General features: G+C 38.2%; 1 protein-coding gene across 1 annotated transcript in view; it reads left to right on the top strand.

Moving 5' to 3' along the window:
- ASXL3 (ASXL transcriptional regulator 3) overlaps nt 1-15089 on the top strand; it is a 163229-nt gene that overhangs the window by 98834 nt on the left and 49306 nt on the right. The window contains 1 exon segment of the mRNA XM_087819036.1: nt 2761-2924. Within this exon segment, the coding sequence (XP_087675162.1) occupies nt 2761-2924 (164 nt within the window).

Genomic DNA, 15089 nt, shown 5'->3' on the forward strand with positions numbered 1-15089 from the left:
ACATGAAGTAATGGTGTATGGTAAAATTCATCTTTAGAGCTATTTCTAATAAGTGCTGTTTGTACATGTGGGCTGGGGGTGTGTGTGTGCCTATTTTTCCATTTTTAAATAGATTTATACAAATTCAGGTTTTCTATTTTTGAGTTAAATTTGAAAATTTATAAACTTACAGTTTATCTGTCTTCAAAGATATTGGCTAAAGTCATAGTATTATATTATGCTTTTTAAAATCTACTTTTAATTATAATTATACTTGCCTTGTAAATCTATATTATATCCCAAACTATGTGCCTACCTTTCATTCCTATTCATGTTCATTTCTACCATCCCTCATTAGAGGTATGCCTATTTTATTAGTCTAATAAAAGAAAAATTATTTTTTCCTTTTTTTCAATTTCACGAATGCCTACCTCTAATATATAGTTTACCGACAGAACCAGTTAAACTGCATTTTACAAATTTTGGCATTATCATTCAGAATGCAGATATTTTGTAATTTTTATTGCAAATTTTTCCTTTAACTTATGAAATATTTAGAAATGTGTAACTATGTAATGGGATGGGGGATTGGACAGTTGTCTGATGTATCATAGTATTGCTTTTTTTGTCGTTTTGAAGGTCTGCCTAGTGTTTCTTCCCTTATCTCCTCATTTATCAATTGTATGTCATTTTCATTTTAAGTATATCACTTGTAAGGATCATATAATTGGATCGTATTACTTTTTTAATCTAATACAGAAATTTCTTTATATTTGTTTTGTGTTGGACTTAATTTTTAAAAGTTCATCCCTCTTTTATACCTTCCATTCGATTGACTAAGTTTTCCTTCCATGCATTTATTTTGAAGTTATGAGTCTACCTCCTCCCCCTAGAGAGTTTTAACAAAGTAAAGAACTAGTTTGTATCTCTCCTGTTTTCCCCAAATGCCAGGGTTTTATAGTATTCTCATTTCAATCACACCTTCCCATCTTGCATGCAATTACTGGCTACTATTTTATTTCCACTTGTTTTAACTTTCATTAGTTATTAGTATTATTTTTCACTGTGAAGTTTATTTGGAGTTACTTGTGTCTATTAGTCTTTTAAGTTTACCATTGCTTTCGCTACCTACTCATCCCTGCTTCCATTTAACTTCTTTATGTGTTAAGAACATTTACTGGTTATTTCAGCAAGATTCTCTAAGGGATAGAGCTTCCATTTTGGATACTGAAAGTGTTCTTGTATCATTGCCATTTTGAGAGACTGTTTTTAATGAAATTCTAGATTGACACTTCTTTTCTCTTGGCCTTTGAAAATACTCCACTGTCATCTCTTACCTATTGAGGATAAGGTGTCTGTGTCTTATTGTCATCCTTTGGAGGTAATCTATTTTTGTTCAAAATTGTCCTAAGATATTCTTCTTATTTTTGATGTTTTGTGATTTCAACACATCAAATGAGTATTTGTCCTTCTTCAGATTTAGTCTTGCTTTGATGACTTGTCATTTTTTCAATTCTTAAGATTTCAACCATTAGATCTTCAAATAGTGCCTCTCTGCCACCTGCTGTGTTTTTTCATTCGGAAACCCCTACAGATGTGCATTCAAGCTGCTTTTTCTGTTCCCTGTATTTCGTTTTCTATCCTGTTTTTTCACTTACCATTTTCTGTGCTGTATTCTAGATTTTGTCATCAACTCTCTATTTTATTTAATACGTTTTTCCTTTGCCGTGTGCATTGAATATTTAAAAAAATTTTTAAACACTAATTTTGTTGGACAGTCTATATGGTCCTATTTCAAGTTTGCCTATTTTTTAAAATCGTAGTGTCCTGTTTTTCATAATAGTTTTTATTCTTTCTTTTGTCTCTAATTATTTAAAACAAAGGCCAGAAATTTTTCTGTCAGAAGACAGAGAGGTAATACTGTGGGTTTTGCAGGTCATGTGATTTCTTTCACAGCTATTCAACTCTGAATGGTAGTGCTAATAACATAATTTATTGAGCCCTGATTGAATACATACTCTATTAAAATCACATTCAAATGGTTGTCTTAACTCAAGTAACAAAGAATGGAAATTCTTCTGTTTGATGCATCAGCTGACTATCCCTTATGGTAGATTTTTTTCTTGTGTCATAATTTCGAGTTGTGAACTCTGCATATAGCCCTCTGTTGGAGGTCAGTGTGCCTTGAGTTGTAGAATTATCCTTCAAAGCATACTGGCATTGCAGACCTTGCAGCTAATATTTTATGAAGGTTTGCTTTTTAAATCATTACTCTCAGACTACCTCGAATTAGAGTCTTCTGAAATAACCCAGTGCGTGGTGCTTCACCTGACACATGGGGAGCACACAGGTGTCAGAGCTCCCAGTAACTCTAGTAAAACTAACAGCACTGTTATTATTCATTCTATGCATTATAGAATCTACAAATACTGTAACTGTTTCCATTTATGCTCCCAAAGTTTTTTAAAATTCTGGTAACTTGGAAGAACATAATTAAAGTACTTCTTTATCTAGAACTGGTGCTACTTTGAGTTAAAAATATAGACGGTATTGAGTGAAGTATACGTTATGAAAACTAAAGACAACTAAGGCAAGAGAGAAACACAAAGAAGCTTTGGAGAATTCCTTCTGAAGTACCATTTTTAAAAGGGATAGAATTAAATATATTCATGAATATATATGTGTATATATATATATATTCAGTATACACATATATTTATGTGTATACGTGCATGGTTTTCCAGTCTATAATAAATTCGTGCCTCTTGCTCTTTGTCACAGGACACTTGAAATGGACCAAAGCTGAGGACATTGACATAGAAACCCCAGGATCTATTCTTGTCAACACTAATTTGAGGGCATTAATAAATAAACATACGTTTGCATCCTTACCTCAGCATTTTCAACAATACCTCCTGCTTTTGCTCCCAGAGGTGGATAGGCAGGTAAGTAGAAGTTTAGACATTTGATATTAGTCACCAGTTATATTATTATGACTTGGCAAGTGTATTATCGAAGACTGATACGTGGATGGACTGTTTTGTAATAATATAGTATATTTATGCAATTTATTACTTATTGCTAGCATTGGTGTATTTGTTGAACCTGCCAAAACAAAACCAATTTTTATTATCAGCAGTGAGCCAGTTCAAAATTGAAAATACAGCACATTGCTGTAGAGTGAAAACAATAGACCTACCCACAATGGGAAGGAAAAACTGAGAAATCAAACATTCCATTATCAAATAAATCTTTGAAGTAGCTGCTCCCTTGCCTGGAGGGAATATTGCAGTGCAGCAATAAAAAGCCAGGGTTTCTAAGAAATTATGTAAATGTTTTTATTCTCAACTCTTTCCAAAAAGCATTTAAAATTTATGTTTGCAGTTACATCCTGAGAGTCTATCATCATGAATACGATTGCCTATAAATAATCACCTTGTATCCTTTTTTTTAGTATAACTGGAAATGCTTTAAGTGTATTTTTGTATTTTTGAAAAGCCTCTAAAATAAGGAAATACAGATATAGACCCACAATAGCAGGCATCAATCATCTTCTAAAGCTGTTTCCTTAGAAAAGGAAAAAAAAAATCACATAAACTTTATTAAGTTTCACAAAAATTATTAAATGGCAAATAGAAAACATTTCCTTGTGATTCTTATTTCAATAAATTTTGACACTATATAGTCTCCAGTTGATGGGCATAGTGTGTGTAAGTTTATGAATTTGTATGAATTCACAGAATGAATTTACATCTCAAAATGATAGGTACGTCCATAAATTGAAATGGGAAAGATTGATTCAATGTTTCCACATTACTTAGAATAATTTTTTTAGCTTTTTATTTGATTCTATTTCTACTAACTTACCTCCTTTCATATATACTTAAAATTTGTTGAGCTATATAGTTTTCTATCATTCTTTGGTGGAGATTATTGTTCATATTTGGAAAAGTATTATTTTCATTTTGCATACATTTTTGTTTGGAAGTTTGCCTTCATTCTATAAAAAATGTTTACTATTTACTATGAATATGATGTTTTAGGTGCTTTGGAATAATGGAAAGACAGTGACTGTTAAATGTTTATGAAATTAATGATTACATACACTGTAGTTGGATCTATATTTATAAAAATCACAACATGGTGTAGAAATAGGTGAGCCTAAGGGGGAAAAGCAGAAAGGATATTGAGCTTTCATATGCAAAAGGGAAGAATCAGAGACAAATTTAAGATTGTGTCTTGAAATTTGAAAAAAAATTAAGATTGGGCAGAATTGGGAAAAAAATGATGGAAATATAACAAGGGCTTGTTCAAAGATACAAAATTGAGAGCTCATTTTGTGGGAATCTGGGTTTTAGGTAGAATGGTGCAAATGAATCTGGGGAGACAAATTAGAAGCTGATTTTGGAAGATTCTTGCCTATGAAGCTAAAAGGTCCTGAACAGTGTTCTCCCTGTGTTTGCAGTGCGAAGCCATTGAGGGCTTTTGAGCAGAGCTATAATATATAATACTGTTGCTCTTTAAGAAAATTATTCAAGCGGTACTAAAAAGGAGTGTTAGAGATGGGAAGCATGAAACTAGGAAGAGTGGTTAGAAAGCAATTTTGGTTTTCCCAAAAGGCAAAATGAGGGCTTGAATTGGGAAAATAGCATTGAAATTAAAGAGGGGGATGTCATTATCTTCATCAGCATCATCCAGTGGAAGCAGTTTTACAAGCTGTCAAGTAACTGTTGAAGTAAGATATAGGGAGAAGCTACTGAGGACTCTTGGATTCCAAGCTTGTATGCTTGAGATTGAGTTCAGGAATTAAGGAGCACTTTTACTTATTTTTTATGGTGTTGGGGACTGATTTTTTAGTCACACACTATTTCCTCCACTTCAACATTGTGTGGTTTATCGCGTTTGCTATTCTGTCTCCAGCTCCTCGAATAAGATTTGGCATGTACAGGATATTCAGTACATCTTTTTGGAATGAAGAAATGACAGGTTGTCCTCGGTTTAGCCAAATAGTTCAGTAACCCAGGAGGCCAGTCTAAGCCCAATATTTTATTCAACCTGTAGCAGTTTCTGTTACTCAGCTTTTTCTAGTCAACTGTGAGAAATGTAAATGATGCACAATACCTGTCCACAGATAACAGGTCAACAGGGAAATATTTTTCAAGAAATATTTATTGAGCATGTATTATGTGCTACATACACTTTGCTAAACATAGAGGATACAAGAATGAATCTTCTAGAGGAATTACAGACTGAGGAGAAAGACAACCTCCTGCTACAATACTGTACAATACAGTGGTGCCTCGGTTTTCAAATGTGATCCATTCCGGAGACTGTCCAAGTTCTGAAATGTTGGAAAAATGAGGGATCCACAGCCGACAGCTGGGCCTCAGAACTTGCCCTTAGTGAAAGCCTTGTAGCATGTTCGACTTCCGAGGCGGGTTCGAAAAATGAAGCATTTTCTTACGGGTTTACCGTGTTCATAACCTGAAATATTCGTCAACGAAGACTTTCGAAAACCGAGGCGCCACTGTAAACACTTTGCTCATTACTAGGAAAGAAGTCTAAAAACTCTATGGATCTACACCAAATTTAGGATAAGACTGGACAAAGTAATATAAATGTCAAAATGGAAGAATAAAGAACACCCTCTGAGCACACAGAGGATGAAGAACTTTAGCCTGAAAGTAGTATTGGGGAAGATTTCATGGTGGGAGGGATACTTGAACCTTGGACTAATAGGTGTTTCATACGTAGAATCGAGGGACATTGAATTGTACAGAGGGAGAGCATGTTGCACAGAGACTTGATGTCTGTGTGTACCAGAAGGTTCAGAAGTCACCAGAAGGTTCAGAAGTTCAGTATGACGAGGCCAGGGGAAGAGATGGGACACTGAGCTGAAGGGTAGTGTGGTGACAACCTTGATGACCTGGCTTCAGACTAAGCTCTTTCAACTTTTTCTGAAAGGAATGGGTACCATAAGAGATTTTTCAAATGAGAAACGGCAGGCATGGGTTAATTTATACAATATTTTAGTGCCTGGACAGAGAAGAGGGGAAGAAGATCCAAAGGATAAACAAAATACAGTCTTTATTTTCTCTTAAGAGCCAATAGCCCTGTGAATAATGGGTTGGACAGGCAGAAAGTTAAAACATGGGGAGACTGGTTAGGAGACGATTATAGTGGTTGAGCTCTGAGATAAGGGCCTGACCCTGGGCTTTGGACTTGGAAGTGAAAAGAAAGGTCTTAATTCCAGCATATTTTCAACCCAGATGAGCAGGGAAAAATGACAGATTGCCCGAGAGATGGGGTTGTAAAAGGACTAGAAGGCAACTGGAGATTTTATCTAGGGTGACTTGGGAAGACAGAAAGGCTCTGTGGTCCTATCAACATTTGATTCCAAGAAATTTAGAACTCTCCCTCTCTGTCTCAATGTGAGCTCAACTGCTGATGTGAATCGTTACATAGATTTATTTAGCCAATGGAAGGTACTCTAATTATGTGAAATACCTAAGAATTTCACTTGCATGAAAGCTGTCTTCACATAGTTTTTAAAAATTTGAAATTCCCAGCTTTCTTGTTTCCTTCCTTTGATTATCCCATGTTTCTGCCTGATTTCTCCCCTGAAGCAGCCATACAGGGCCTCCCACTCTGGACCATATGAAGCCAGGGTTCATTGCATTATTACAGCTTCAAAATACAAGAAGCTAGGTTTCCCATTTATCTTGTCAGTGCCAACTATCATTAAACTAGTCTGTCTGGTATTTTTTTCCTTATATTCGTACCTCTCTTTCTTTTTTAGAAGGTATTTTTCTCTTAGATTACATTTTTTATTTACTCCTCCTTGTTTTATAACATTGTCATATCTAGTTTTATACTTAATTTTACTCTCCACACATTATGCTGCAAAGTAACAGAAAATAGAAACTCAAACTGATTTAAATATAAAGGGGATTTGTTAGCTCAGGTAATTAGAAGAGAGAGGTTAGCGTGGGCTTCTGGTTGTTGACCCTGGTTTCAGTTATTATTAAGGACCCATTTAATTATTACTTAGTGAATTAATTTTAAAATCTCCCTGGCTGATGGCACTATTCTAAACCTGAATCCCTTTGTAGTAGGATGGCTACCTGGATCAAAAAATGGCTACTTGCCTCTTGGTGCATATTCATGTAGAAAATACTTCTGTTTCAGGATTTCAAAGAAAAGACCTAAGAGTCACACTAAGGGCACTACTCAGACCACATGACCACTTCTTAAACAGTGGTGCTGGCCAAGGAAATGGACTGTGCAGATTGGTTTAAAGAAACCAGGCCTGCTCTTGAACCTTAGAAGTAAAATGGTGCACTGTGGTAGAGGTCAGATATACTTCGGAAATCTGGCTTTTAGGAACTTCTATTAGAAGGATATGTAATGGGAGTGGGATGGGTAGAAGCTTGGTAGTCAATTAACAGTGCCCAGCGTAGGGGCGGGGTAGGTGTTGAGTTGAGTTTTAACATACTGGGTGGAAATGCTTATACTATATGAAATACCCAGAAATGATTATGTATTCGGGTTTTGGGACTAGATAAAATGGAGTAAGTGATAAAATCTACATACATACTCATGTCAGCTATGGAATTTGAGGAGACTGAGTGTTGTAGTCATCCCAGAGGAATACATACATGTGAGAGAGTGTAGTTAAGAAGGAGTATGGCAGAGAGCCACGGAGTAGATAGAAAATACAAGTCCACGAGGAATCGTCAGTGTGGAGATCACATGCAGGCAGCAGTGGCAAATGGACATTAGGAGGTCACTGAGGACTAGGATGAGTGTCTGTCCCTTGTCCCTCTAGACCCGCCCCTCATCTTTCTTCACTCTGCTTGGCTCTGGGAGGCTAATTCATATATGGACTACTGCACCAGGGGGACCTATGCCTCCTATGTGTGTGTGTGTGTGTTTAAGTTTTGAAATAATCATAAACTTTTAGAAAATTTAAAGATACATAGAGAATAAATTTCCAGCTTGATGATCCATCCTGTCCCCCTCCCAATATATTATGACTTTAAGGTTGTATTTTCTACAAACAAGGATATTCTCTTACATATACACAATCCAAGCAATCAAGATCAGAAAATGAATAGTGATCATTATTACCAAGGGATTCTTACACTCTATTTAAGCTTAGCCAGTTGTCCCAGTAGTGTCACTTTTAGCAACAAGATCCAGCTCAGAATCTGTCATTGCATTTAGTTGTCATTTCTTTTTATCACCTGCATTCCAGAACAGTTTTTCAGATGTCTCTAGACTTTCATGTTTTTGACACTTTCAGAGTGTGTGTGATGTTTCCTTGTGATTAAATTCAGATTAAGTATTTTGGGGAGGAATATGATAAATGATGTTGTATTCTTCTCTTTGTAACTATTAGGGGGCACACAATTTTGATTTGTCTCAATACTGATGATGGTCACTTGATCACTTGATTAAAATATATCTGCCCAGCTCCTCTGGTGTAAAGTTACTTCTCCCCTGTGGTAATTAAATCATATTTTATGAGCCATTTCTTTAAAACTGCATAAATAGCCCTAGCTGGTTTTGCTCAGTGGTTAGAGCATTGCCCACAGACTGAAGGGTCCTGGGTTTGATTCCAACCAAGTTCACATACCTCGGTTGCAGGCTTGATCCCCGGCGCTGTCCCCCGGCCCAGGTTGGGGTGAGTGCTGGAGGCAACCAATCTATCCAATCTATGCCCAGGTTTGGGTGAGTGCTGGAGGCAACCAATCTATGTGTCTCTTTCACATTGATGTTTCTCTCTATCTCCCTTCCACACTCTCTGAAAAGCAATCAAAAAAATATCCTTGGGTGAGAAATAAAAAAAAACCAAAAAAACTGCATAAATATACTGTTCTTTTTTAGACTTTCCATTTATTCATTTATTTATACTCGTATGGTTTCACTGTTTCTTATTTTCTCGATAGATTATGCTTGACTGTCCCACATTTGGTCACTAGGAGCTGTTCAAGTGGTTTTTATGTCTTTTGACATTATTCTTTGAGTACTTTATTACTTTGAAGCACATTGATTGTTCCAATTTCATCTCATATTTTCTTTGCCCCAGCCCTAGAAGGTGTCCTTTGTCCAAGGAGCCATGGTTCCCTTTAGTAGAGGATGGTATTTAGAAATCAAGATTTTGCAAAACGTGTGCTCTTTGCCTTTAGGGTGTTGCTGCTCCTCAATCTAGGACAGAGCAATGAAATACATGAAAACATTTCTAAGACAGAGCTAGCACATATGAAAAGAATATGAATACATAGAACACGTGCATGTACATGTATGGTGCATGAACACCTTATTACCTCTGTGTCTTAAAGATAAGGAATACCTTATAGAAAAAAAAGAGAGTGAGCCTAGTCACACTAAAACCTCTAATCTTAATCTAATACCCATTGTTCACTCCAGTTTTCTCCCTCTCCACAGCTGCCTTATACTGACAGTGAGAAACCCTTAATATATCTAAATATTTGATTAATCCCCTTATAGGAAGCCAGTCTCCCATCTTGGTCGCCATACCTCCCCTATGTGGATGGTTTCTTTACTGCATCAGGCTCTGACTCCATGATAGGCCACCTGCACCCCCCCCCCCCCCAAATTGGGCAGCCTCCCATTCCTGCTTGACTTCTGACATTCCCATCAGGCCACTCCTTGTGCAGGTGCCATCTTCACCATACTCTGTTTCTACAACTATTTCCAGTCCTCCCTCCATGTGGACACCTCCCTCACCCCGCTAGGTCCTGTGATCATACTCTGGGCCATCAGGGGCCCCCTCTCCCTCCTCTGTAGCATGGAGGCCTACATTGCTTTAAGCTTAAGGCCTGAATTGTTCATGAGGGGAAAGAGAAAGCCCTCTGGATTCTAACTGGGTTCAGCTTTTGGGGAGCCCCAACAGAAGGTTGAGTGGAGGAGGAAGAGTGGGATTGAGCACCTCACTTGCCCTGTGTGGTCAACACAGGCTGCATCCATTGACCAGCTCCCATCAGAGGGTCCTGTCCATACAGCCCTCTCTCAGTTTAGTTAAGCCCTTTCTCCCTCGCCTTTCAGGTCAAATACTACCCCTCATTATCAGCTCTAATTTACTGCACTATCCTCTGTGGTTGTGCTGCACACTGACAGTGACTTTATAAATAGTCACGTTAATTTACTCTCCTCAAATAATCCTAACTTGAAGGAGCCTTCTCTGCCTGCTAGGACTCCTGACTAATAGATCTTTTTTTTTTTTTTTTAAATATATCTTTATTGATTTCAGAGAAAGGAAAGGAAAGGAGAGAGAGATAGAAACATCCATGATGAGAGAGTCATTGATCAAGCCCGCAACCCGGCATGTTCCTCGACCGGGAATCGAACCCCGATCGCCTGGATCCCAGGTTGATGCTCAACCACTGAGCCACACCCGGCCGGGCCCGACTAATAGATCTTTTGAGGAAGTCACAGTTTCTACCCTGAGGGAGGTAATGATTCTAGAGGAGGTAGAGATGTAAAAACCTGTAGTGACAGAACATGCCCTGTGATAGAACATGCATTGTTTTATAGCAACATACAGGAGACAGTTACGTTGTCTGTGGGAGTTAGGGAAGGCTTCAAAGAGAAGGTGTCGTATGAATTGGGTCTGGGAAGATGGAGGAAGTTTGCCAGCTTAAGAAGCATAGTGAGATATCCTGGCATAGGAAACTGTGTGCTACTAATAACATTGCTTACTTCCTGTTACTGCTACATAGATTATCACTAATCCTTATAATAACTTTCTGAAGGGTCTGTATTATTAAACCAATTTTATATATGTGGAAACCGAGGGCCAGGCAGAAAACTAGGACTTACCCAACTTCTTCCAAGTAAAAACGTGGGAACCAGAATTTGAACACAGATTTTCTGACTGCAAGTCATGCTCTTTCCCCTACATGATGTTCCCTGTTCCCAGGACACAAGCAGAGAAGTATATGTCTGTCAACACAGAGTTGAGATGGTGGGATATAGGGTAAGTTGAGGCTAGAAAGGCAGGTTGGAGCAAGCCTTTAAAAAGGGCCTCATAGGCCACCAAGCCATACAGAATATACTGAAAGTTGACATTTAAAGCATGACATTCTCAGATCTGTATTTTAGAAAAGGGGCTCTATTGGAGGAATGAAGCATGAAGCAGGGGAGGGAGATCGCCCACTTTCCTTCCTCCTTGCTGCGGTTCAGCCACACTATCTTCCTTCCTGTCCCTCAAACCTAATTCTCTTTTAGCCTCTGTGCTTACTATCAGCTCTGCCAGAAATGCTTTTCCAGTATCTTTTGACAAGGCCAGGTCTTTCTCATCCTCTAAATTACTCTCAATCACATCTCTTCCCAAAGGCTCCTGTTGCCTCCCCTCGCATCTAACATACCTTCTTTAGTTGTTTTCTGTTTTATTTCTCTGTGTATTTCCTTCCCTGTACTTATCATGAATTCATTTGTTTTTCCTCATGAGAATAGAAGCCCAAGGACAGTGGCTTTGTCTTTTCTGTTTTGTTCTGGCATGTAGTAAATGCTCAGGAAACGTTTTATGAATGAATGAATGAATGAATGAATGAATGAATGAATGAGTGAATATAGGCTGGGAAACCACTTATATGGCTAATTTAATATGTTTGAGAAACATAAGAATTTTAACCAAAACCATTATAGATTGAAAAAGAAAGACCTAATTTATGAGACATTGTATTAGTTCGTTAAGGCTGCCGTAACAAAAGACAGACTAGGTGGCCCCAAAACAGAAGTTTATTTTCTCTCTGCTCTGGGGGCTGCAAGTCCAAGGTCAGAGTGCCGGCAGGCGTGGGTTCGCCTGAGGCCCCTCTCCCTTATCTCACTGGGCCCTCACTTGGCCTTTTCTTTGCGCAGCCGCATCCCTGGTATCCCTTCCCCTTTTCCTAAAGACGCCAGGCACTTGGCTCAGGGCCTCATCCATGTGACCTCACTTCTGCTTACTTGCCTCTGGAAGGGCCCTGTCTCCAGACACCTGGAGAGTGATGGTTTAAACGCACGATTTGCGGAGGACACTGTTCAGTCCAGTGCAGACATTTCAGAAATAAAATCATCAAGACTCGGTGACGGGGTTTGCGGGAGAAGCAGGAACTGAATACACATTTTTGGAAGTGAGCGTTTGTTGCTCATTTGGGAATAGCGAAAGATGGGTCCTTTTTTAAAGTTCGGGTAGACTTAAACATGTTTTTGTCCTTAAAAACTGAGGCAGCTGCTGGGAGAAATTAAAGATGAAAGAGAGAGGACTTGACTTATTTTCCTAAGTTTAAAAGCTGGTTAAAGGCGGGGAAAAGTGCTAGTTTCTGAGATCAGAGAGAAGAGAATCGGGAAGGCAGGAGAGAAGAAATCACTAAATGTGACGGTGCAGTGGGGGTGAGGGGTTCTCAGCTGGGGGGTGGCGAATCTGAGACTGGAGGACTGGGCGTTTCAGGAGAGTAGAAAGGCCTTGGGAAACAGCTCAGTGGATTCATCCTGCGGGAAAAGTTGTTGCTGAACTGTGTTGAGACCTCATTTCAGGTTCAGTGAGGGAGGACACAGTTGGCCTACTTCTGTGTTTTTTGCCGCAGCAATGCTAAATATTTGTGCATTTAGCTTGGTAATAGATGTGACAGAAGTTGTTGGGTTTTGCAAAGGTTGGAGGTCTACAGAGCCTCAATGGAAGGAGTAAGGTATTTTTAGAGGACTTGTGAAATGCTTGTAGAAGTGGTAGATTATGGGGTTCAGGTTGGATAAGAAAAGTAAGGTCAGAGGGGCTGGAATGAGTGGAGTTCTCAGGGAGAGGAAAATGTGTGCTTAAAGGAAGAAATACATGTTGTTGAATGGTGTTATAGAGCCTCATAATATGATGAGGTTTAGGTGAACATGTGGGTCAGGTCCTCTCCTTGGCTACAGTATTTAGGTTTAGAGATCAAAGACAAAGAAACCAAGGGGTCTGAGCAGCATTGGTCGTTGTTCGTGAGCAAGTGGAATTGCAGCTAGTTCCTCATTCAGTCCCCACGTAGGGAATATTGGTTTAATAAATTCAGTGCTTGGGTTTGTAGCTATACATGTCTTTGTGCTCAGCTCTCTGCAAGATATGCTTGGAGAATTTTTAGAACCCCCTTGATGACACATAGCAAATCCTTCTTTCTCTAAGAATTTGTACTTTATAAACTGTCTACATAGAACAACTTTGTGACCTTTTTAAAATATCTGACAGCTGGTGGAATAAATTTCAACTAAAGTGGAGTCATATTTAGGTTTTTATTACACTTTCAAATTGAACATCACTGATGAATAGGTTGTTGTCATTTCTGTCATCTGTGTCGTTCCTAAGTGATGTTCGTTCCTGCCTCCATTTGGTGATATCGGGGCTATCAGGGCTGTTTCTCCAAATACTTACAAGGCCATTCCCCAACTGCTTCTAAGTAAATTATGCCTATTATTTTTTGTCCAAATGGTAATTGCAGCATTTCAATCCATTCTTACTGATCTCCCAATTTTGTTCCACATTTATATCTGCGTTGCTGTGGTCTGTCAAATGATTAGCCCCTGAAGGATATGTACTATGTAGGCTCTTTAAAATCCTATCTAGTTTTGCGCTCTTCAGGTTTTTGCACTCACTGGCAATAATGCACATAATTTTAACTGTGAATGTCATTAAACTAAAATGGAACATTTATACAGTCCCTTTTGCAGAGAATTTTGGGCTAGGAAAATGAATGTGTGTGTCAGACATTTTACAGCACATGAGGATGTGATTTATTGATATCTGATGGCTCTGCTGGCATCAGTGTATATATTTAAAGAAGTCACGCAGCCTTTATAAATGCAAATGGGAAAAGGCTTTCCATCTTTTTCCTCGATGGAAATAGCTCATACATTTGCAATAATTCAGACTCTTCTTAGAGATTGCTCTATGTACTGTATATATTGATTTAAAAATTATACAGTTATTTTACTCTACAAATAGCGTATATAATGAAATGTCAATTTACCTAACAGATTATGAAAATGTAAAGGCATTAAAGATATGAAAAAATACTAGTATCTTAAGCCTTTAGGTAACAGTAAGTGTGTACTTGAGATGTAATTATTTTAATGGAACTGACACTTTGGCTTTTCCCTTGCTTCTGAAAGCATATCTTAAAGTACTTAGGAAATCCAATATTCCTTCTAGCCTGAGTCACTTACTGGTGATAGTAAATCATACGGGGCCAAAGACACCCCTTTAGACCATGCCTGGCAATTTCCATTCTTGCCATTTGAGCTTTATGCTTATGAAGGGAAGTGATTTCATTTGAATAGTATTCATTTCTTAGCTAACTGGAGAGTTAACATCAAATCCTGTTGGTCGGTATCTACTTCAATAAATGTCAAATAATGTATCAACTGGATTGAATTACAGATAAACAAGTAATTGCATGTAATAGGCAGTTCGACAGACAGAGCTGATTCCAGTCCTGTGCACAAGGCAGCTTAGCTGATGAGCACTTGCTCATTTTCCTGGAGGCCGTCGCGTTCTGTGCACCGAATCTCTTCTTCCTCTGTTATACTGGATACCTGAGGGGGTACGTGTGAGAGGCCGTGTTTGACCAGCTACCACCAGTCCATATCAAATTATTAAATATTTCATATTCTCTTTCATATCACCTTTAGAATGCCTAGTAGTTATTAAACACTATGCAAAAACAGTGGTCTGAGAAAATACTTTGATCCCATTTATACCATTTATTAAAAATAATTTAAAGGAATAAAGAATCAGTTATAAGCATGAAGTGAACACTGTAGTAATGTTTGAATATCTGGATTAAGGTGGTAGTAAAAATATGCATATTTAACTCCCTTTCTGGCTTCTAAATTCTCATTAAAAGGACACTCGCTTTTTCACATTACTGTATTTCTTTATTAGTTCTGGAACCTAGAGGAAGATGCCAAACAGTGAGGAATTTCTGCAGGAGATAATGAAAGGGAGACTAGATTGAGCTAAGAGGTTACTAAAATAAAAATGAGTTCCTGGAAAGGTTGGAAAGCTCTTTGTGGGATCTAAGTGAAAAGGACTGTGGATTTGCCCCACACAAAACCAGCTCTGAGCAGTCAGGGCC

This window comes from Miniopterus natalensis, chromosome 7, assembly GCF_054644295.1.
Source record: "Miniopterus natalensis isolate mMinNat1 chromosome 7, mMinNat1.hap1, whole genome shotgun sequence".
NCBI lineage: Eukaryota > Metazoa > Chordata > Mammalia > Chiroptera > Miniopteridae > Miniopterus > Miniopterus natalensis.